The 25,026-nt window shown below is 39.4% G+C and overlaps 1 protein-coding gene across 10 annotated transcripts in view; it reads right to left on the bottom strand.

Moving 5' to 3' along the window:
• The window catches only part of stxbp5l (syntaxin binding protein 5L), a 63,936-nt gene that overhangs the window by 6,326 nt on the left and 32,584 nt on the right, over nt 1–25,026 (bottom strand). The window contains exons 7-25 of one of the 10 annotated variants that reach the window (XM_049727610.2): nt 24,929–24,992; nt 23,121–23,204; nt 22,926–23,049; nt 21,180–21,255; nt 20,882–21,036; nt 20,676–20,748; nt 20,329–20,476; nt 19,947–20,014; nt 19,087–19,127; nt 18,536–18,750; nt 18,255–18,430; nt 18,027–18,152; nt 15,494–15,645; nt 13,610–13,678; nt 12,635–12,700; nt 9,508–9,612; nt 7,154–7,207; nt 4,966–5,145; nt 750–851 (exon numbers count right to left, since the gene is read on the bottom strand). In XM_049727610.2, the coding sequence (XP_049583567.1) occupies nt 750–851; nt 4,966–5,145; nt 7,154–7,207; nt 9,508–9,612; nt 12,635–12,700; nt 13,610–13,678; nt 15,494–15,645; nt 18,027–18,152; nt 18,255–18,430; nt 18,536–18,750; nt 19,087–19,127; nt 19,947–20,014; nt 20,329–20,476; nt 20,676–20,748; nt 20,882–21,036; nt 21,180–21,255; nt 22,926–23,049; nt 23,121–23,204; nt 24,929–24,992 (2,078 nt within the window). The remainder of the gene's footprint in view (nt 1–749; nt 852–4,965; nt 5,146–7,153; nt 7,208–9,507; nt 9,613–12,634; nt 12,701–13,609; nt 13,679–15,493; nt 15,646–18,026; nt 18,153–18,254; nt 18,431–18,535; nt 18,751–19,086; nt 19,128–19,946; nt 20,015–20,328; nt 20,477–20,675; nt 20,749–20,881; nt 21,037–21,179; nt 21,256–22,925; nt 23,050–23,120; nt 23,205–24,928; nt 24,993–25,026) is intronic. The other 9 variants (XM_049727614.2, XM_049727612.2, XM_049727613.2 and 6 more) reach the window with 9 other exon arrangements.

Below are 25,026 nucleotides of genomic sequence, written 5' to 3'. Positions count from 1 at the left end.
ACCGGCATAGAAACAAAAATTGAAAATACTACTCGACATTACTTTCGTGTTTTTGTGCCGCTGTTATGAACATTTTTGTTAATATTTGGGTGGAGCAGTTGAGAGTAGAATCCAGGTGCAAGGAAACAGGAGGTGAAAATGGTCTAAGCTCCTTGGTGATTCCCATATTTGGCAGAAAAAAAATTCCGATAACCGATTAATCGGCGATGAATTTAAAAAAAGCACAACAACCAAACACTCAGATACACAAAAATAAACAGTGGTCACTCGCACACAAAACAGAGAGCACAGAGTGAATCTTTCTGAGCAGGCACGCACACACGCACACACACATCCATCCATCAATCATAAAAGTATTTCTGTATTACAGCACTGGTGAATTATTTAGAACCAGGCACCGTGCAGCACCGCCTTAGTGAGTGAGTGCCGAGTTTATGTAACAACAACTACAGATGGCGCAAAGCCGAGTGGACACATATCAGGTTCGAAATGATTTTGAGAAATTTCTCAGCATCTATTCTAGGTGATATGAGAAACGTGTGCACGGGCTAAAATAGACCATGAAAGGAGTGTGTGGAGATATACCGCACAGTGGCTTCTTGCCAAGTGTCCTTGCAAAACACATTCAAGAACGATAGCATCAGCCGCATTCCGCCTCAGGACAGGAAGCATTTTAAGGCACATGGATCAGACGTACTAACGAAAAGAAGGACTGACGTCATCAATAAGCAGCCAATGCATCCCCTTACCTCTGTCACTCCAGGAGTAGGGGGTGGTGGTGTGGTGTTCGTCGTGAGAGTACATTGTGACTCCGTGTAACTGCTGGAGCATTGCCCTCCTGGATGCATAACCTAACCGATCCCCCACAACATAAAGCCCAGAAGACAAAGCAGCCCACCCATCCCGACGCCCCAACAAAACATACACACGCACACAGACGCAACACAGTACAAACAATCGCAGCCGTCCAGTCAAGAAACATAAGACAAACAGATGCACAGTTGTGCCAGAGAACGACAAAAAAGGAAAGAAAGAAAAGATTGCAGCTGAGTTTGGAGGGACTTCTTGAAATATACACAGTCAACAGAAGAGTGAGACTTAATGCTAGTGACCTCACTCTCTGGACACCATTTCAGCACCATTTCTTTGCATCTAATGAGATCTAATACAAACGTAGTGCTACAACGCATGCACATTCAGCCTCTATACAAGACTGTTGCATGATAACCACAATTTTGTATCAAATATATATCTCATAAGTCCTCAACACAGTGCCGAGAGCTTCTACAATGCCGCTGACGATATATTTTGAAATTCCAATCCAATTTTGGTATCATGACAACACTGCTGTATATGAGCCAAAGAGAAAACAACTTTTTTCACAGCGAGCTTGGAGGGTAGTTGTCTGGGCTTGTCATGTGTATCTTGGGTGTTTTTTTTATTTTTTTTTATTCTGTGTGACACAGCCAGTGGGGCACTGGCTCGTAAAAGTCAGGCACAGTGGTACCTTGACAGGATACAGGGACCCTTGGGCAGGCCCTTAAAGGGAACTAGAGCTACTGGCTAGGTCAGCCTTGGGTAGGAGGAGACAACAATCTGAGTACGTGAGACAGAGCAACATGCACCAAGCCAACTTGCAGAATCACAGAGAGTCACCTTGAGAAAATCTACATCAACCTAAAACATTTTTTTTCTCTTTTAAATTCTCCAAGGTTTAATTTTTCAATGCAATACATGACAGAGCGAGAGCGAGAGCGAGTAACCCTCACCCCACTTTCATTTCTATATCATGCAGTCATAAATGTGTGTGGGTGATGGTGGTTTGAAAGCTTCTTCAGCATCTGGTCCAATAGTCACTGAGTCACATGAACCCACTGCGATCAATTTTTAAAAATATTTCAGTAACCGGCTCGAGTTTTAGTAAAATGTGCACTGTACAAGTAGTCCTCAGTAAGATGGGAACATACGATGCTTCGAGGAAATATGAACCGTGTGCGGTGAACGAGCTTGTGATGTGGTGTTAGCATTATGAGAAATGCTCAGAAATTACAGTTTTTTTTTTATTTTGGTTATGGCCTTGAAGTGTTTATCACTCACACAATGTTTCCTGTAATGTAATGGTGCGGAAAGAAGAAAAAGAAAGTCGCAACTAGAGGATCGGAACACGGTCAAAGACTAAAGACACTCAAAGTCACAATTTGTGCCTCAATATCTTTACCATCCTTTCTCCATAAATCTAATAGAGACACCAAAGGTATGGAATAGATCCATCGAGTGCAGCTTCCTTGCCATTTCCCCTCCTCTGTCTTTTCACCTGCCATGCAGGCCTCATTAACATCAGCCTCCTCTCTACCACTGCTTGTTGACCTTCAATTACTGCAGTGATCCTGCTGGCTCCTCACTGTGGTAAGGAAGCGTGACAGATAAACAACACCGCCAAATGTGGTAAATACTGTAGATGAGCGCACGTGTAATGGCCTCATCTGAAAAGCATCTGTTCACCACACAACATACGGGGGAGGACAGGGGAGGCTTCATTTTGCATGTTGTTTTCTTCTAACGACACACATTTAGGATTGGTGCACACTGGGGATTATACTTTTGTAAACATGACACAGTTTATTCCTAAAAACTGATACGGGCAAGCAGAACACTAATTTTGTGGATCTTTCCACTTTTTTTTAGGTTATTGTTGTACACTGTGTAACAATAAACTGTACTTATCCTGTCAAGAGCTGACTCTGAAGCACTGAGTGCACAATTGGACACAATTTGCCATAAAATTGAGTATCCATTGATATTTGCTGCTATCACAGGAAATGTCTACAAGTGATTTAAATCATATCTTTCTGTTCGTTAAACTCAAATCTATCAAATGTCACTTTTTGTCACTTGTGGGGTTCCTCAAGATACTATTCTAGGACCACTTCTGTTCTTACTCAGTTTTCCTTGGCAATAGTTATCTAGACTATCTGTCTTTCCATAGGAAATCAAATCCTGGTTAGCCGACTGTTGGAAACTCAACAGTGATAAAACTCAACGCTTCTTCTTCCAATCCAACCAAACCAAACCAGAACAGACATTTCAATTCTCAGTTGGTCATTCCACAGTTTCAATTCAATCACTATCATGATCCTCATATCAGTGACATTTAGTAGTCTGTCACCAACCTGTGATTAGCCTTATAGCCTTTGCTTATCTCCATTTCCAACACTTGGAAAAGTCACACAGTGCTACAATCACCAGAAAGACAGATTTGCTTTCATGATATTATTCCCTGGAACGTTACTTAAAGGGGATCTAACTAGAGGTGCCGTGCAGTGGAATTAATCATACAGAAAGAAAACATCAGGTATCCTGGAGGTGGCTTTGGTGTTGATACAAATGTTGATACAAATGTCTGCTCAAATTATCCAGGTAAATGACTGAATTGTAAAATTCAGAGCTTCATTTTCCAATTTGCTTTCCAATTTGTTTTTTGTTTTTCAGCAGAATGAAATAATGCACATTGCAAGACTGAAACACAAATAGGATAAACATGAGCGTGCACACGAGTACACACTCATGTACACACTCGTGTGTGTGTGTGTGTGTGTGTGTGTGTGTGTGTGTGTGTGTGTGTGTGTGTGTGTGTGTGTGTGTGTGTGTCTGTGTGTGTGTGTGTGTGTGTATTCACACTGGTAAATAACCTGCTGGGTCACTTCATTCAAAGATGCCACGAATCAAAGTCAATGTGTGAATACAACAGGGGGAAGAGGAAAATGTCAAAATGCCAGGGTGCAAATCAAATTTGACGTCCTTCTATTCATCTCTTTTATGTGGGCACGCTGTAGGAGGCTTTTTCAATTGTGGCCAGGCACACACTGCGATTTTGATCAAATAGAACATGCACGTAAACGGAAGTGAATATGAAAAGAATATGATTATTCATTTAATTTGTTTGTCAAACAATGTCTAACTTCATGTAATGTATGTAATTTGCCTCAGGAACATGCAGAAAATTTAAAGAGGTGTTTGCAACAATTTAAAAAAAAATATTTAGTGTGTGTGGGTGTATATAGTATGTATATATATATATATTTATATATATATATTTTTTTGTATTTGTTATTTTCCTGATTTGTTGTTTCAACATAACATTTAAGTCATTTAGTGTTCTTGCATTATTAAGCAATGACTGACGTGGGCAAGAACGCTTGATTACTTTTTAGAGCGAGAAACTCCAAAATTGATTTCTAACAACCTCAAATTTAGCAAAACTTTGCCTGTAGCTAATTTTCTTCACATTAGTGTTTGATGAATGAAAGAAAAAGAAGAAAGACCTTTTGTTTAGCACAACTATTTCAAGCCTGTAAGTTGGTTGGTACAAGCAACACAATGCAAGGGGTCATTTCTTGCATTCCTCCATTTACTTGTTATTTTGGTTTATGACGCTAATGCAAGCTGCAAAAATATGTATATTTTTGGCTTAATTTTATTTTTAACAAATACTTTACAATAAAGTTAAAAAGTCAAAGTCCCAATGATCATCGTCACACACACATCCGGGTGTGGTGAAATTTGTCCTCCGCATTTAACCCATCCCCATGTGATTTTGATCCATCCCCTGGGGGAGAGGGGAGCAGTGAGCAGCAGCGGTGCCGCGCTCGGGAATCATTTGGTGATGATGGATGGTGATGTCAAAGTTGGAAGGTATTTGCTTTGAATGTATGTACACTACATTATATATCAACAACTTAAAGTAGGTTGCCCCAAACAACGTAAGAAATCAATATTGACTCGATTGCCGAGAATATTTTAATGCAACTTCAACATAAGCGGAATAATTGAAAAAGCTTGCAAACTTGCATTAGCGTGCTCTTTTAACACATTCTGCCAGGATGAGAGGATAGCATGCACTTTTCGGAGGGAAGGGACGTACGTTAGAGAGGTTAAAGGGAGGCAATCGGGAAGACAAGCACACACCTTCAGTGTGGGACACAGGCAAAGAGATCTCCATGCAAGCAGCAGACTGGGCCTTGCGGAATGGCGGTCGGCCAGGGCCTCTGCGGGCAAGCCGTGGCCCCTCGGGACCCATCGGGACGCGAGGCTTCCCCGCCGAGCAGGGCTGGGAGGTGGGGCTAGTGCAATGTCCATTGACATGATCTGTAATAACGGCAAAGCGTTAGGAAGGAAATAAGGTCACATTCCAATTTTTGTCTGCTACCTCAATATCCGTCTACATAAGTCACAAAGTATCATGAGGGAAGATGAGATGAGATGTTGCAATTTAAATGGCTAAAGAAAGGGCTCTCAACTCTATGATGGGATTGAAATTCAGTTGCGCTTCCTCTTACAAAACATGACTTGTGATGACGGATATTCAGTAAATTTCACAGCGTGAGAGGAGCAAGCAGTGTTAAAAGGATATTGTAGTGCTATTAAGAGAGACAGTTGGGGAGGGGAGTTAAGAATGAGCAGGAAGACGAAAGAGGGATTACACGTGAGGCTTATTTTTTTTTAACAAGTATGACAAAACAGGCTTGTTTCATGCTTTTTAGTTTTAGGAGTATATTTTTTTCCATGATCAGTTTTGAGGCCTGGCTATTGTTACGTGTGACAGCATGGCGTCTGAAATTAAATCTTTGACCTCCATGTTACTTACTGGCATTGCAGCTTCGCACAGCCTCCCTCAGGGCCGTGCGGTGCTTGTCACAACCTTAATTTATGTCTAGCGAAACTGTGTGTGATGTGTGTGTGTGAGACGCGTGCTGTATGTGTGTGCAAAATATTTTGTTCTGAGTCAAACCTCATTCCGCCCAGGATCTTTGGTGCTCAGCATCATTAAAATAAGCTGACTGTGTGCATGTAAATAACAGTTCAGTCTCTGAAACATGTGACATCAATTAGTCAAATAAATGCAACATAGTCAATCGATAAATAAATAAATCCGCATTTTAATTAGCCTCTGTGAAATGTCATAAAGCATGGTTGTAATTAAAATTGTGCTAATTTGTTGACCTTTAAGTGTTAGTCACTATTAGGCATGGCATGGGGAACTCATAATCAATTTAAAGGTAAAAAAGGATTTTCATTGATCTGATGGACGGCTCATTCTGAACGTTCTGCTTCGTTTACAGTATTACAAGTTGATTATATTGCTGCAAGGCTGTTCTTTGTGCTTGTAGCCAGCTTCTCGTAGCTGATGTCATTTTCTTTGTCGCACACAAAAAAAACTATCGACTTTAAATCAACAGTACCTCTGCTGGCTAAAACCAAATGCAGCACCCTGTTTTGCCGCAACTGCTTCAAGAAATGAATAATCAACATTCAATTGACAGAATTGTCAAGAGCATCATGAAGTGTACGACATCATTCACCCACATGCACAAACTCAGAAAATATTTTTGTCACTCAAAATATAATCTACCAAGGTTGTTATTTCCATAAAAGAAAATAAATGACTATTTACTGTTAATATGTATTACATGATGAAAATTTGAACACACTTTGCCGATACACTAAAATATAAACTGAAATAGAGTCTCTTTTGCATTTGACTTTAAAATTAAAGTTCGCTGTAAGAGAATAAAAGGTTATTACAGAGGAAAAATAGGCACTTGTGTAGCTTTAGAGAAGCAGAAGTATTTAGGAGAGACAGCATGTGGTGTACGGCAGAGGCAGAGCAAAAGGGAACCCACAACGATGTAGATGCAGTTAGACATGTATAGTGAAAACGTTCAAGTTGCTGCAATGCTGTTAAAGAAGAAAATGATCCAGTTACAATGAGAGCCAGCACGTGTTCCATTCATTGTCGAGCAACGCTGTCGATGGAAGAGAGATTGCAAAAAACAAGCGGGGATGGACCAGTCAAGATAATGTGATAGAAAGCTTCATGTTGAAATAAGAGTTATGGATTACAAGTCACCTTTATAAACACTTGCAAAATGTAGAAGAAATGAATATAGAAGATTTAAATTAAATCATAGGACACCAATGGGAAGAAAATGGGCAAACACGTCAGGCCGTCAGCTTAAACAGGAGAGAGTGAAAAGAACAAGAAAACGTGAAAATAAGAAAATAGCAACACAAAAGCCTAGAAAACACGACAAAAGTAGAAACCGAATGACTCAAAAGAAGACACGTGAAAACTGCTGGCTTTCGCCTACCGTACCAAGATCGGTCTTAAGATCTGTTGGCAGACTTAACTTTCTGCCGGGTCCCTTTACTGAAACAAAGGAATAGGAAACAAAGCAGCAGTTAATCCCTTCAAAAATAAATACGTACAAACTAAAACGACAGAAAAATGAAAACTGAATATAACGAAGGCTTAAAATAAAAGAAAATCGTTCTAATTAAATCTGACCGTGCATAAGCGCTGCAGGTGCAGATTCTTCAATGCATGCTGCACTGGAGTTCCTCATCAGCCATTCCAGCAATCTCGGAGAAACATAATTTTCTCATTTGGGTTCAACTCTCAAACAACTAGATCAGGTTTCTTTACGGTATAGGCGCTATTCAATCTTGGTGAACTGCAAATATCACCTATACTGTGTTTGATTTCACGTTTCACTGATTTGCAATGGGAACGCCTGACAAGGAAGCCAAAATAAAAAGATTCGACCCGGGGTCAAAAATAACATACAGTAGGGCCAACCAAAAAAATTGTAAATCACATTTTGCAAGCATTTAAGTGTTTGTACGTAGATAATCATGTAGTTTGAACTCGAGGGGCCATCAGGAAAAAAAAACATGATTTAGTGAATACAACTTGACCATGAATTTGTTTGAATGTGTCTGATTCCAAAGTACATCTTTCTTTGTGTGATTATGACCTTGTCGGAAGCTCGGTATTGAATATCATTTGAAAGAAAAATATACGGTATTTACTACACTGCAGAGGATTCGTAGACTTTTAATTAAAACAACTTTACTGACTTTTGCACAAAAGGCTCTTTTATAGTGTTCAGAAAAAAAACACCTTGACTAGATGTTGCAGCATTGAAAATACAGCTATAGGCTCAGCATTGCATAACGATATTTTGAAAAACCTCAAAAGCGGAGGCGTTATGTTTAATTTTCAGTCGCTACTGCTACAGGGTGTTGGTTTGTTGGATCTTCTTATTACACTCTCAAGCATTGACACATGACTATGGTGGCGAGCCAACAATTGGAATTGCAATGTTCCACACAATTAACATCCTGAAATGATGTAAGACCATTTGTCCAACACATAGTACTTAATACCCACTGATGAATAATTATGTTGAAGGAGTTTAAATTTGTATTTTTGTCCAAGAAATGCATGTCACATCATGACAAGACAGACAGTAATGGCTGAGAATATTAACCAATGAGATTCTATGCTGCACGTGCCAATAATGGAATGCCATGTTGTGTCTCACTTGCGAATGCGTTAACAATGGGGACAGTCAAGCGCGAGAGGAGGGAGAAGTACCCCCATGGGAATGCCTATAGGTCAAAGTTCATACACATAAAACATGTCTGCCCAGCGATGACAGGAGCAGTGAGACAGTCACCTGCATGAAAGCATGAAGGACACTGACAATGTTAGAACAGTCTGCTTCTAGAACACATGGCGAGTTTGATGAAAGGCCATTTGCGCATTTAATCACTAGCCTTGAAATCCACCCGCTAGTATGTGCTTTATACTCACTAGTAAGACAATTCAGGCTCACAAGGAGATTGTTTTACTAGTTACGTTTTTTTATGACTAGTATATGAAATATCTGAACACAAGAGGAGCGCTATATGCTACTAATGAGAGAGAAATATGCGCTACTACTAGTGAATATGGTAACTAGTTTTACTAGTAGCATGCAGTTGTCAGATATAGTTTGGACTCACTGGGAACATGCAGTTGGTCCAACTAGTATGTCAAGGTGGACCAATTGGCAAGGATAAAAAGTTACTAGGGGATGATACATGCCTACCGATTAGGCCTAGCAGTGCTGTTACTAGTGCAGCACAGTAGTTTATAGCAGTCCTTTATTGCAAACTAATAGGTACCAAAGTGACACTAATAGTAGAAAACCATTGCTGATAAGACACGGTCATAAATTGTCTTACTGGCGAGAACAAAAACTAGTGCATGGACCTTCAAGGACATCGATTAAATGCTCAGTTAGTTTTCCATACCCTGTGTATGGTGGATTGATTGTGCAACTGTACTGTTTTTATAATAATCATAAAAAATGTTTTGTTTTGCTTTCAAAAATAATATGCCATAAAATAAAATCCTGGATGTCCTACTTTTTTATTATTATTGTTATTTTAGCTCACATAAGTCACGAAACCCTGCTTGGCTATTAAAAAAAAAAAAAGTGTATTTTGCAGGTGTTATTGCTCACAGTGCAGAAATCCACTTAGCATGCATGGTGCAACACTGAACCACACACCCATCCCAAAATATCCCACTTGCTGTTGTCCACTTCATTGCTGCATACGGTGCAAAAAGCCACAAACATATGACCATGAGGTGGATATGTGACGCATCCCTCCTCTTACCATTGTCCAATAAGTAAAAGACTGGGCTGCAGTGGCTGGCTCTCAGACTGGCCACAGGCTCTGGCAGGACGCGTGGGTCATTGTGAAGGGAGGTTGGGTAATGAACTGGAATAGGAGATCCAACAGAACAGACAAGACTGAGCAAAAAAATAAAGAGACACATATAGGGTGAACTTGGGAAAAGAGAGACTCGCTGCTAACTGTAAGAGAACAGCAATGGGAGGAGGCGATTCATAATGAGCGATGCTTTAAAAAAAAGGCTTCATATCGCTTCGCTAAAAAGACAAAAGAATAGAACCTCACGTACAAACCAATTGTTTCTGTCATCTGTCTGGCAACACAAAAGTCACTGAGGTGAAAGAATGATGCGCATCACCGCCGCCCACCCTTTACTGCTTTGGAAAAAGAAGCATTTGAAGCGCAGAGGTTTGAACTGCTCCAGTAAATTCGTGACTGCAGCTGTTGGCTAAATTTAAAATTTGGTGAAGGTAGGTGGTTGTGGTGCATGGAGGGAGCAATTCTCTAGAAGGAGCATTTTCTTTGTGAGAAAATCATTACCATAATCATTTACGTAACCACTTTATGCAAATGTACATTAAAAAAAAAAAAGAAGAAATCCAATTACCGGTGTAAAAGCAAATGCTTAATGCAATACATCATGAATATCTCATAAAGACCTTGAAGCAATTTGAATGACCTCAAATTACAGAGAGAAGTCATTTCCAAGTCGTTATCCGCTTTTCATAAAACCACTTGACCTGCCAGAAGCCGCACAGGTGACATTACTTCGGCGCACGATCTTCCTCCCATGACATGCTAACAGCTAAATATATCCTGCCAGACAAGGCAAAGCTCAGTGGCATGTCAGCTTATTAGCCCATCTCCTGTCTTGGTCTGGCTATTCTACAAACACGGTGCGAAGCAACCCTCAAACAATTGCACAAGCATAGAAAGACTTAAAAAAAAAAGTGAGAGGGGGCTTCTTTCAGGCAGGAGAAATGCAAAGCACCTAATGACCAAAAGGAGTAAAAAAAAAAAAAAAAAAAAGTGTGGGAAACCAGACAGGATGAACGAGAACTAACAATTATTAAATAAACTAGCTTGCTTTCTCAAAGATGGAGCACAGAAGGAATATGAACTTAACGTTCAGCTTCTGTTGAGATACAATACGCACCTTGAACGATTTCTTAATATGAAAATGACAAGATTGTTGTAACACAACAAAATGACCTTTTTCACACCACAGTTGTAAAAGGCTCCCAAGGCATGGCAAGTTGTTCTATTTAATTTGCCTCATCTTGTTTGCTTCTCTCCTTTGAGGGGGCCCAACGGTGTTCTAAAGGCGAAGCAAAACAACAACAGACTGAATAATAGAAGGGGAAACTAGAAATGATGTTTTTCTATGTTGGTCTTTCCCTCCTAAAAATATGAAGCCGTGTTGTTGTCCGAATCATATTGTACTTTACAAAAAAAACAAAAAACATTGTGCTGTATTAAAACCACCGATCAAGATCTTCATCACATACCACATGAAACTAAATGCCACTTAGGGGAGCTCAGATGCAACAATTAGGATTTGCGTCAGCACTAAATTGTCAATAGGACACTTAAAATGTTGTCATGAAGAATTACACAATCTCACCTCCCAAGATGAACTGGTTAAGGTGGACAAATATCGAAAAATTTTTTTTATCCAAGACTATTTTTTTTTTCCCAAATTATTGTAACAGTGAATAGTTTGTGCTGATGGGCACATGAGCATGCATGCTATCCTCAGGACACACACACGTACACGCACACGCATGCACACACACGCAAATACGCACGCACGCACACGTGCACGCACACACACACACACACACACACACACACACACACACACACACACACACACACACACACACACACTTGATAATGTGTCCGCCCACACTGTTGCCATGACACTTGGAGCTTCAATTACACACCTCACTTTGCGCCTCAAATTGCCTTGGCACAAATCCCGAGCTTATTCATACTGCTTGAGCTTGGCCACTCATGGCTTCCTCTCATCTCCTGTACATGGCAGCAAACTCAACCCAACGTGGTCTGTCTGCCGGTCTCCCAACACTCTCGGTCACCAAAATAGAAGATTTGTAATACATTTATCGATGATGTACAGCATGACTGATGTCATACAAAGGCCATCCAGCTGTCAAATTAGCAGTGATCATGTTTCATATCCGGGGCAGAGCCACTTCAGCTCCTCAGGCTTTTTCCTACGCCCACAGTGATTTTATCCATGTTCACATGAAATGAATCATCGGAGCTAACGATTTACTGAGGTAATAAAAACACTTTTAGATTTCAGTGTTTGTTTACACGGAAAATAACTGCTTTGATATTTACCTTTAAAATTGATCAAAATGAAAATGGAGGTTGTCAATTACGACTTCGTTGTTTGAAAATCTGTGTGTGTTTGGGAGATGCAACTAAGGTTATATGCCGAGATGTTCAATTTGATTTAATAGTTGCCTAACCATTCCCCTCGAAAGTTTGCATTTCGCTCTAAACACATCAAACATGTTCCTTTAACTGTAATAAAAAGCACATTTGTCCATTTCTGTTCCCCTTCCTTGTTTGTAAAGTTGAATACCAAGAGTTGAGTTCAAGCCTGAATCCCTTTTCAGCATGGCAGCGACAAAAAGCTTATGATAGCAACACAGCACACACAACTGCAACAGACCAGCGCACAGAATATCAAATCAAAAATCCCCACTGCAATCACAACATAAATAAAACATGACTTTTCTTCCTTGTCCAGCAAACAGCTCGCGTCGTAAATGCATTTTGAGATCACACGCAACACCGAACAAGCCCATTATGGACTTGACGATAAACCAACCAACCAATGTTTTCTTTTACCAAACACCTTGTATTATTTCCAATACATTCAGTATCTTTTTAAAACACTGAGACGTGGAAAAAGTATCACGTGAGATTGGCCTGGTCAAAACATACCACAGGTGGCGCTGGGTCTTGAAGATAACAGCATCCCGGCCTGGCCTGGCCTCACAGCATCAAGTAGTATACCGTACGTTAGCATAGAATGATTGTGGTGGTGAGGCTATGCCAGTGTGTGATTGGTTACCTGAGGTGGGCGACTTGCTTCTCTCCATGTCAACAGACTGCTGGTTGTCAGATAGTTCAGTAAGGCCTGCCATGGCAGTCGAGAGGGAGAGAACATAATATACAGACACAGCGTGTGATTATTTTTATATCACCGTTTGAACAGTTGCATCTTGTTTAGTAGTGTGAGCCACTTGGAGCCTTAAAAAAAAATGAAGAAACTATTGTGTTTGTATATGTCCAGATTTTGAACAATATCGGTTCAATCCATTTAATATTTACGTGTAGCAGGTTTGCAATTATACATTTTAATATTGGTTCATTTTTAGGCACAAAGTGGCTAAATTCTGGTGTGACCTGCACTACAGTCTCAATATACTAGCTCCAAATCTTTATTTGAGATTATAAATTCGGATTCCATTGGCATGTCACCATGACAATAACTCAGCACGTGTATTAAGTAGTGCAAATCTCACACTGACGTGACATACACAAATGTATAAAGTCAAATAAACACATACACATACAGACCGGGATCTCATCGCATGCATCATGCACAAGCATTTACAGAGATTTCATTTTTACCACCCCAAATTTGCTTCCAGTGTCACCCAGAATGCTAAACATTCAGTTTTTGGACACTTTCACTTTACAGAGGTCATCAAATGGATCGTATAACATTTGAAACTGGGCAGGACTACTAACAGACCCCATCCCCCAAGGAATATCTGTGTCTGCTAAGGACAAACCACTGGACATGACTGGAACAGGCAGCGCTGCGTTATTGGCTAAATCAGTTTTGATGTTTCATCATGAGGCCAGCTTCATTCATTCCAAGCATCTCTTTGGTTTGTCTTGTTTATTCCCTTTCCAATAACTGTTGTCTTAGCAAGCTTCACACACAAACACACACACACACACACATACACAGACGAAAACACCAACCCTCCTTGCACACACACAGCCCCGTATAACCTATCAGGTAGGCTTGACTTACTCTGGTAGGATGTACGGATCCTTTTCTTTGAATCAGAATAAAAGTTAGACAGGCCGCGCATGCAAAAGTCTGTCAGGCAGGCCCCGCATGCCCACACCAGCAGCCACCATTAGGTTGGAGAGGAAGAAGTGGAAGAGTGGTAAATAAAGAGTGCAAGTGAGAGGAATGAAGGAGTTGGTGAGTATAAGAATGAGGGGGGGAAAAAGACAAATAATTGAGGATGGAGAAAAGCATCATGAAGGAGAGGAAAGGGGGGGAAAGAGAAAAGAACACACGGTCTTAGAGTGCAAAAGAAAGTGAAATCAAGTCGCAACCGAGCAGCAGAAACACTAAAGTCGTGTTTAAATCAAGTTAATAAATGTATAAATAATAAATAAGAGCACCATTAGCGACAACTTGCATCACAATGTTGCCGTTGCTGCATCACCTCATTTTTGTGTGCTTGCGTAAATGTCTAGACAAGCACCGGAAACTCACTAAGAGAGTTGAAATGTGTCATTTATTGGTATCGTCTGGTCCTCTTGTTCAGCGTTGTATTCTGTTAAATCTCGCACCACCTGCGGTGCGCAAAAAGGCCACTTTGGACGATTTTTGTTTCCCTGTCCAAATTGATCTTGTAAAGCCAATACAGAGAGACCTTTATAAAACATAAGAGCGGTAGAAGCCAATAACAGCTCTTACGCAACAGCTCAAAAAGTAACTCTCCATCTACCTGGTTGGTGCCTTTTTTTACACAAACACGGAATACTTTTAAAATATGTTGGCTACACTTGTGGGTATTATGTAAGATTAAATCCCACCACTTTTAAAGGCCGCTATCGGGATCTGAAACATGTTGTAAAGAAAAATGTATTCAGAGATAGAGGGGACATTTTGACAGATCATTAGTGTGGAAAAAGAGTTTTTTTTTTTTTTGGAGACAGTGAAGATCAGTTTCAAGGAAAAGGGAGGCGTAGGTCAGGCGGGACGACAAGACCTCGACAAAACGGCTTTTGACTAAAGGCTTCAGTTCAAGCAGTGCTAAAATATAGACAGAACACAACTGAAAGGACAACATGCATAAGAATGCAACTCAGACTGACACACATATCCTGTTTACATGCACCTCATAGCAGAGTGCAGATGTGTGACAGGCATGTACATGTGGATGGATTTTTTTTTTTTGTCTATGTATTAAATTGTGTAAGAGAAAGTAAGAGAGAAAAGTAGGAAAAGGGATTTCCCCCAATGTTTTCTTGGACTAACTCTAGTATTGACGCTTATTGTCCATTATTTGGCTGAATGAGCAAGACCCAGTTCTCTTTAGAGGTTTTTTTTTTCGTATTTTAAACAAGATTTACTTTCTAAAGAATTTATTTAATACATAAAAAAAGCAAGCGTTAAAGGCAATAGCTGAAAATGTGCCTGTAAATACGGACAAAGAAATCATACAGTATTCGAACATAATATAATACTATCAAGATTGTTGCTTGTTGTTTTAAAGTGTGGGGAATTCATTCATACTAATTAATCAGTCTGAAATAAAATTCAGCAAAATTCTCAAAAGTCTACCCGGACAAAAACTATGTGCACTAAGAGTCAACTTTTTAATTTATCCACCGGTCTTCATTGATTAAATCCAAAAAGGGAATGGTATTGATTACTTGAAGAATCTAATTAAACCACCTGCATTATTGATTACCCATGAAGGGTACCTGTGGAGTTTAAACATAGATCAGCCTCAATGTGTGCAGCTCAAAAGAAGACAGAGAAGGAGTGAGAAGAGGAGAGTCTACGTAATCGACACTTGAAGTCTGAGTTGGTGTTCAGTGAGTGTTAGTTGGCTACATGCATATACAGATCAGTGTGTGCGTGTGTGTGTGTGTACATGAGTGTGTTCAGTACCTGAGGTGGACTGTCTGTTCCTGCGGGGTGAGCGGGTAAGGCGTTGATAGGGATCGGCAGCTCCGTACAAATCCAAAGTGGACATGCACAACAGGATGGTTTTCTGCAAGTAGTCGACCACCGCAAGGCCATTACAGTTCCCGAATGCCAAACTGCAAAATAGGATTTTCACAATGTCACCTTTAAAGAACTCATTCTATCCTAATTCATAAAACAGTGTTGTCTTGAGATATCGTAGCTCATAACAAAATACACAAACTCAAATCATCTTTGTACATTGAAATGAACAGAACTGCCATCAATCCGTTCCAGACTCCTCCAAGACATAGTACTACGGCTTCCTCCCACCTTTTAAAAACATGCTTCTTAGCAAGTTAGTTGACATAGGCTCCAATTTACCCACAATCCTAATGAGGAGAAGCTCTATAAAAAAAAAAAAAAAATTGATGGACGGTTGTTTGGATAGCTCAGTATTTGAGATAACATTTTTTACTGAATACATTTGACGTTAGTTTTTAAAATACTTAACATTAAACCGTTGCTGTTTGTTTGTCAGCTTGATAATGTAACACAGAAACATTTTGTGTTTTTTTAGATTACAGAAAAATTGTCCAAAATGTCTTTATTAAAATTGGGGATTTTTTTATTTATTTTTTTATTATTTCACAATAATGCCCAACTGAATTACAAAATTCAGACATGCAGGGGATGGGGGTATATGAAGGTGATCCATTTGGTGCCAATCCAATTTAGGATCATTCAGTCTCGGCAAATATGCGCTCTGAGTGCTATTTTAGCTACACTTGATTTCCCAAAAGCTCTATAGCCAATTGCAATCCCTTTGCTGTAGAACCAGTTTAGCATTAAAGTGATGGATCAACACTGATAGCCCCAAATACATGGAAAGCCTGCATAACAAATGTGTTTTTGTTCTTGTCTTGGGCCATCCGAACATTTTATGTTTCAATTGCATTTGATTTTGTTGCTACCTTTTCCCCTTTATGACCCCCACTGCCTCCAAATGGCACAATCCTTGTGTTTTCTTTCCTCACAAGAAGTGGAGAAATGAGGACGGGCTGGATATTCCCAAAAGGTAAAAAGCTACACAGAGAGAGAAACTTCCAGATATAGAATGAGCATGTCAAACGGCAGGAGAAATTAAATTATGGCAGAATTCCTGAGAAAAATGTTACAAGCGTGTTCACAAATTTCTGGTTGCAAGTTATCGCCACCATCACAGTAGGAATAATGACATCAAATAATGAGACATGGTACACTATTGATATCCTCCGACTCACACTGCAGTCATGCCTCTCCGGAGACTTGGAAGGAGACAAATATTATCTTCTATCACAAAATGAGTCTAAATCCTAGCTGAATCAGCAGGCAGGCATTCAGGCACCTTAAGAAGTCTTCTGCTCTGTACTTTGCTTTTAGTTGGTGTGAAAGACATGCTGTTTTCTCACAGTAATGTCTTCACAAAGAAAGCCAAAGAAGGCACAGAAATGCAGAATGTTTTCTTCTATAACCACAAAAGTCCAAAACAAGTGATAGGATGGTGTCCTTGCATTGTGCTGAATAGTAGCCAACGTGTTTCATTTTAACATTGCTATGATACACTTTCACAGTCATATCTATAGTATAGTACGTGATAACCACGAGTAGAATGTGCTGTCTTTGGAACGAATCATGACAAAACCAAAAATATCCATCAAATAAATAATATTTAAATAAATAAAAATATAATAAATAATATGATAAATGTAGAAATATAATAAATAAAAATAAATACATATAATAAATAAATACATAAATAAATATGACAGTTTCACAACCAGTCAAAAGTTTGGATGTAGTTTCTTCAAAAGCAAAAAAAAAGGAACTTTTGATTGGCAGCGAATATTTAATCTGGTATGGACGCTTTCTTTCATAATTTGGTAGACAAGGATTTTTTGTTTTTTTCCAACATGGCAAAAAGTCACAATCAATAAAAATAAACCATTCAATTTGCCTGGAAAGACTCAGAGGCAGAGAAAAATTTTCTCAGTGTGACATATTTTGTAAAAAATTGATCCGATGGAAAGTAACAGAAGTAAGAGGGAGGCAGACAAACTCGTTTGTTAAATGCACAGAATTCTCAACACGATAGAATCTGAATACGGCAACAAAGAAAGTGCGACCGCATCGTACATACCAAAGTCCATAAAGTGCTTGTTTGGCACCCAGACAGAACCATTTAGCACTTACACAGCTGGTTAGATAGAGCGAGTCCATAGTAAATTACACAAAAAAAAACATCCACTCTGCCTGTAATCCACTCCAATTTTCCATCACCTGCTTCACTTTAACAACCCTAGAATATGTACTTGCAATCCTTAGAGGGTAAGATCGTCCCGAAATCGTCACAACTAAAGACTAAACACTGCTTGCACTTTCACTGACCCTTTTCTCTTAATATTTGTTTACCCTTAAAAGGACCACTGCTGCCGACTTTTCTTTATGGGTCCTGACAAAAGTACAGAGCGTGACTCACAGGCCATAGGCGGAGTTGATGTCCAGGCTTGAAACCTGCTGTGGAGGTTCTCCATCTATCCAAGGCAGCTGGATGACTAGCTCTGCCTGGTAACCAGGAGGTACCCGCACCGCCCGATCCTTTACCCTAAAAAACAGACATTAATGTTGAGCTTCTTAATATATCTTCCTGACCTTCGGGTTTTGCTGGATTCATTTAGATGGTTTTAATGGAAGTCAGAAAACTTACTTAAGGCAGGGTGTGCAATCCTTTAAAGACTCGGGTGTTCCGCCACCAGGGCTCACTGGGTGATGGGGCTGAGGAGAGTGCGAGCCTGACTGGGGCTCTGAGAAGCACGGATTGTTTTCATTTTCGGAAGGGGAGATGACATCCTCCGGATCACATTGAAGTCGCACCTCGAGAGACTAGGGAAGAGACAAATATTATCTTGGGATGTGAGATCACTTTTTTTGGTTACCATTTCATGGACATGGAATCTTCTGTCTATTAGAATGTCTCGTCTCACTCACCACAATCTGAGTGTTGGCATCATATTTGCTGAAGCGGTAGAGGATAATGTGGGCTGAAATCCCCACGACACAAAAGATGCGACTTTGGGGACACCAGCTGACCATTTGCACCGCAAAAGGGTCATCGTCCACCAGTTCCGCACCACGGCCCTCGTTTTGTTTTGGCTTTTCAAACACCTTGGAGGTCTTCAGCTTGTATAACATCTGCAGTGTAACTGTTTGGAAAAAATAATAATTTGTGTGGAAAACAGAATTACGACAACATGCAACACCTGTGTGATGAAAAGCACCATCTATAATTGACAAGAAGAGCATTCCTCAGGCTTACAATTTCAACTGGAACAACACATTAAGATGTATGAGTTATCAAAGTGATCCAGACTTTTCATGGTTGGTAGTGAAAAATTTCCATTTCCTGGTATTTTCTAGATTTAATGGCATGCAAGGATATACCGATCAAGATTTGCCTTTGGGTAACCTCTGTTATGAGAGTATGATATGATGGCTTCCCAAAATATTTTATGGCACATAATCCTGTAGCGTGGACTTACTTGCAGATGCATCCCAAAACTTGATTGATCCATCTGCATGTCTAGACAAAGAAGTACAACAGCAATAAGTAAATTGGAATAATTTAGGTTATTTATAATGTTTCACTAGTATGTTTTGTAGGACAGAATTATCATTATTATTATTATTATTATTATTATTATTATTATTATTATTATTACTATCAACATTTTCATTTTCCCGTCATTTTCCTTCATTATAAGGAAACAAAAAATTCCTTATCTATGCGTCAAAACAATGACGACAAAAAAACAAAAAATCTGGATACTAAAATATGAGGTAAAATGTGACTGCGGGAGTTATGCAGCAGCAGAGACCAGCTTGCGTGTTTGCTTCAGAATGGTTTAACATCTCTGCCAACCTCTCAGAGTGCGGCATTGCCCCACTCTGCGCGGTGCTCATTATGCTGGACTTGGCAGAGTCCCAAATCTAAAATTATACACAAAACAGCAAATGCAAAACACTATCATCTTGCCCTCGTATGGATTAATAGAACCCTTGAATGGAAAACAACAACATTTTCTTTAGTTGCTGGAGAAAAGAATGTCCATTGGGCTGGTATGTGAGCTGAGAACAAGCAAACAAAACAAAAGTATGTTTACGGTCAACACTTGACACAACTGGGCCACAGAAAATGTTAAATGAGTGCGCTGTCAATATTGTTTACTCTTCAAACAGCAATATGAAAAAAAACAATTCTGTGGGAGAATTATTTTTCTTGTTTTTTTGGGTGTGGCTTGAACATATTAATCCCATTTCCATTCATTTCAAAAGGAAAAGATGACTTGAGATATGAATCATATCACAAGGCAACATAACAAATACAACATTGGTGACATACCCAGTAATGATGATCTCTGGGTAGGTGTGCGAGCCTAACGTCCACATTCCCCCACTAACTGGCCATTCCTGGTATGGAAACAAACAAGCGTTTATTTCTATTAAAAGCACTTGACAAGAACATTAGTCACTATATTCTATACGCAGAACGTCACATGACAAAACTTGGCTTATTTTCTGTGTATGTCTTGATAATGAGCGTAACAACGGTTTGATGACCCTTGAAATCAAACTTGCGATTTTTTTTTTTTTTTTATTGCCTGGTTTCATTGGACAAAAGTAAATACAGTATATATATATTTTTTTATGGCATTCAAAGCATTTTGCACAATTAATGGCAGAAGAAGAAATCTCCTCATTAGAAAACGACATCCAAACCAAACCTTTTGACTGTAGCCGGTCTTCTTGTGTTTAGCGCCGATGGAGTAAAGGACAGGGATGATGTCTGGAGGGCAGTCTGCAAAATAAGCTGTGCATGTAACTGGAGACTCGTGGATGTCCATGGGGTAAGGGTTCTCAAAGACAGGGAAGCTGTGAAAATCACAAACACAAAAGACATTCATCTCTTCATGCTCCTTTGTTCTGACTTCATCACGCTTATTATTTCTCTAATTAGTCTCGTCCCTCTGAGGGTTCCGGGTGATATCGTCGCTTCTTCAGAGACAACAAATAAGGATGTCACATGATCCATATCCAACTTAAAATGACTACAAAACTGTGAAATACATACTTGCTCTGCGTCAGATCCACCACTATTAAATCTTTTTCTAAAAGCACCACCACTGCATACGGATCCTGGACTTCTGAAAAATATAAAGTCAAAAGGGAATAGCTCTTCTATTCTTTGTGATGTCTTTAATAACATGAATTATAATGGTATAATTGGAACGACATTGCAACCTTGACAGTTGCATCGTAATGTTTGTTTGCGCTCACCGTTATTGTAAGGAGTATCACAAAGCGTCATAAACTCCACAATAGGATAGTCCATCTCTAGCACTGTAATTGCCTTGCCGTGCATGATGGTTAATGTAGGCCGTCGACCGGCCTTGTCGTATGAAAGACCGCCGGAGAAGATAACAAAAGGCTCACTGTGGGACGAGATCAAAAGTTCAAAGAAAAAGTCTTGGTCTGAAACAATCCCACACTCCACATTTTATGAAAGTTTCAAATGAAAACCTTGCATTACATAGCTACAGGATCATTGTGCTGAGCTTAGAAAAATAAAAAACACCTGTTCCTTGAGGTCTTGTAATCCACTTTCAATATTGGTTTACATGATTCCTTCCTCCCATCTTTCTGTATTTTACCTGAAGCATAGGAAACAGCAAAGTAATTTCGAAATATGTCATATTCCTGGGAGCCTTACCAATCTCCCAAAATAATAAACATGTCAGATTGATGGGGTTGATAAAAGAATGTCACAATCATGTTGACACACTTGGGAAATCATTTTAAATTATCAATATAATAATCATAAATAAGTCTTATGATAACCTATTAAAACCCTAATACATATGAATGTATGCATGCATATATCTGAGAGTGCCTGTATATATCAAAAGAGGAGATCATAACAACACTGCTTTTCGGAAGTGTGTCAAACAGCAGACAACCAAACGGAGCACATTCGCCTGAATAGTTAAGCTCCGCAAAGTGTTGCAAGTGGTGAAGCAGTTGGTTTATTTCACGGAGTCAGCAGGAAGCAAGTCGAAACTGATGTGACAGGCAGGAGTCAGATTCAGCTCACAGCGGGACATGTGAGCGTAACAAACGACATGAATGTGTGGGGGTGGGGGGGTGGGGGGCTGCGGTGTTCAGGAAGTCAGTTGCACAAAACATTACAAAGTCAATGTGAAGCCACGATGGCGAACCGGCACAGCTGTGTTGACAGTTGACGTGCAGCGTTGTGTCTAAATTATTTATTCTCGACTGGGGTGGAGGCAGACTGTTTTGAGGCCCAAAACATGATTACTATTTGTTTTGGCTTTATTATCTCTGCTAAGAAGGTTTTTATTGGCCTGAGTTACCGCATATCCCTCGGTCTGCTATTTGATTGTTTGTGTTTAGCTTTTTATTTTATTATGGGGCGATACTTTCCCAATGGTATTTCTACTTTTGCCTAGGAATTCACACCCCAAATTCTATTTAAAAAAAAAAAAAATCTTAATCAAATTTAGTCAAATTGTCTTGTTTGAATTATTTGGCCAGGCATGGCTTATCAGATGAAAGTGCAGATGCTTCTATCTCTGTCAAATCAGATTAAGTTCTAATTTGTTGTGCTATCTTATTTTGTCTTCCTGGAGAACATTCTCGAAGCAATTTGACATCTTGACAGCTATTAACACATCAGATTGATAGCCGTTCACTCATAAGTGACTGATGTGGTCACAGTTGACAAATTAAGGCTGCGTATACTTCTGACAGAAGAGTTCTTGTTGTCATGAACTTTATTTAACTCTGTCCTCTCGCTTTACCGTCTGGTCATTTTCACACTATGACAACAAAATTGATCTACTACAGAATTAGCCGTAACAAATTAACAGATATCCCATTGGGCGGATAATTATTGCTTGTTTGCAACAAATATTCCATTTGTGTTCACCCATTGATGTCAGCTGCGTATAGTGTCAGGCAGAGCAATTAAATGGTTTTCCATAGATAGAGGAAGGCATAATTAACCTCTATTGTAATCCAAACAACAGAATAATAGCTTTGTGTTCAGCAACGCAGATACAGATTTCACACTGAGTGAATAAATTGAGTGAAGTGAGAGGAGATCATTTTATCACGTTTTGTATCATTATGTGGTGGGAAGATTTTTTTTCTTAAAATATACCTATTGAAACATTGTACGAAAGAAAATTTACACACAGTGAGTTATGACCGTGTCAGCAAAATGATTCCCCAAGATAAATTGTTTGCTATAGTGCATCAATAAATGGTAAAAACAAAGTGTGTAGCTATTTTTTTTCCTCACCGTGCGGGAAAGTGATCTGGATGGGCTTGGAGGTATTTCTGAGGTTCCACAGGGTCAGGCTGCCGTCTGAGTGGCTGCACATGAACTGCTTTCCTTCATGATGCCAGCATACTGAGTGGATGGCCTGCAGGAAAATAATCTTTATGGGATGTCATATATATACATGTTAAGTATTTATGGACTGTATGAACTTACCTCATCATAGTAGATTCTGAAATCAGCCTTTTTGGCCCTGAGGTCCCACTGTACTATTGTCCCGCTCTCAAACCCAACAAGAAGCTAAAGGGGATGAAAAACAACCAATTATAATGAAAACACTATGCAGTTACCATTTTGTTGCTCATGCAGTTGCGCAACTAACATCTTCAGAATTTCTTCTATAGGCAGCATTACATATTCTTGTACGATTCCCACCGGTGTCAAGTAATATAGCCAATTTGAACTGTGAAAGCAATAATGTAATTCAATTTCCTCATCCCTCCACTTTCTGCCCGAGTTCTTATCACAGAACAGACATCTGAGTTATAGAAGAAAAATTGACTGCACTACACTGAATGCATGATTTTTATATTTGTTCAAGGAGGAACTACCCTTGTTTGAATATGTAAAAATTACACCGTCATTTTTTTTTAGCAGTTATATCATATGTCCAGTACATGCTACATTGTCATTTTTGTTATGACCAATAAACCCTAAAAAATGCAAACCACAAATACGAGTCAGTATGTGTACTTTCTGCTTCATGCACCATCGCAAAGGTAAAAATTTGGCGCCGGATGAAAGTCGAGAAAAGCTGACAAAATTCCATCAACGTAGATGGAAGTGTTTCTCAAGGAGAGTAGCTTTAAAGAAAGGGGCGGAACGTGTTCATCCTGCTGAGAGGAAAGACTTGTGACATCTCACACTGGAAGATCAAGAAGTTGAGGGAAGGTGGGAATGAAAAAGGAGGACGCCTTGAAAAAAAATGTGCAGTCAGCAAACCTGAGCTTTTTTTTTTGCAGTCCTATGATATTGATATGCAAATGGGAACGAGAAGGCTAACCCGTAGGTCTTCTTTAAATTCAAAATTTACTCTAAGAAGATTCCATCAGATGCACTAATGGGATAAGATAAACCATGGAAATTAGCAATTAGGATAAGAATTGTGTTGTGTATGTAATCATGTGGAGTATTGATATCCCTTGGAGTTTTGGTAAGAGAAAAAACATTTATATTTCTATCAAAATAAGAATACTGAAATACTAACACAGATCTATCAGGTTGAGTAATCAAATGTCTGACTTAATATGCAAACCTTGATTGAAGATAATTTATCCATTCGAAAAACACATCCAGCCGGTCTTGATAGTAATTCAAAAGTCAGTATTAGTACCCATTTTCAAATAGCATTATGCAAAATTAAAATGAATAAATGAGCTTGTAACGTGATCTCTTGCGGTTTTTATTTTCTCAAATTAGAATTACCATCTTGGAATGAGTTCTACCTTGTATTTTAGCACGCTGGAAGATGAGTCATTAAATTTGTGAAGATGCTTGAGCGCACACAAGAAAGAAATGTTTTCTCGATCTGTTCAAACATTCAGTTAAAATTCTTCTCATTGTGAACAGTGCTTTGTTAAAAAATTACAGCTGCCTGCGTGGCGACTTTTTAAACAAAACTATTCCATTGCATGCAACATGCGTGCAACACTTTGTCTGATGTCACTCAGAGCAACAAGCGGCGGCAGCTGTTGAGCGAGTGTCTTGTTTTTAAGTCTTAGCAGCTTGTCAAGTCCAATTTTTTCCAGCGGCTATGAAAACCATTGCGGCGATCGATACGCTTGTCAATGGCCTTTTTTTTTTTGGACCCATCGCCACTTGACAGATTTTTGTACCAATTTGTTTGAGGCTTGACCCTAAAATAACGTAACTCGAGTATATTGAATATGCCTTAAGCTTTCTAAGAACAACAGTGTTTGCGGTGTCAAAACAAAGGTGTTACTTCTTTTTATCTTCTTACTCACCTTGCCTTCATCCTTTGGGCTGTCACTCAAATGAACAACCGGTCCTGGATGAGTTTTTGTTGATCTGTAAAAATAAGCGGAAAGAGTGACAGTGACAT

The sequence above is a fragment of the Syngnathus scovelli genome, chromosome 8 (genome assembly GCF_024217435.2).
Source record: "Syngnathus scovelli strain Florida chromosome 8, RoL_Ssco_1.2, whole genome shotgun sequence".
Taxonomy (NCBI): Eukaryota; Metazoa; Chordata; class Actinopteri; order Syngnathiformes; family Syngnathidae; genus Syngnathus; species Syngnathus scovelli.
Note: the sequence above shows the minus strand (reverse complement) of the source record. Positions and strands in the feature narration are given on the sequence as shown.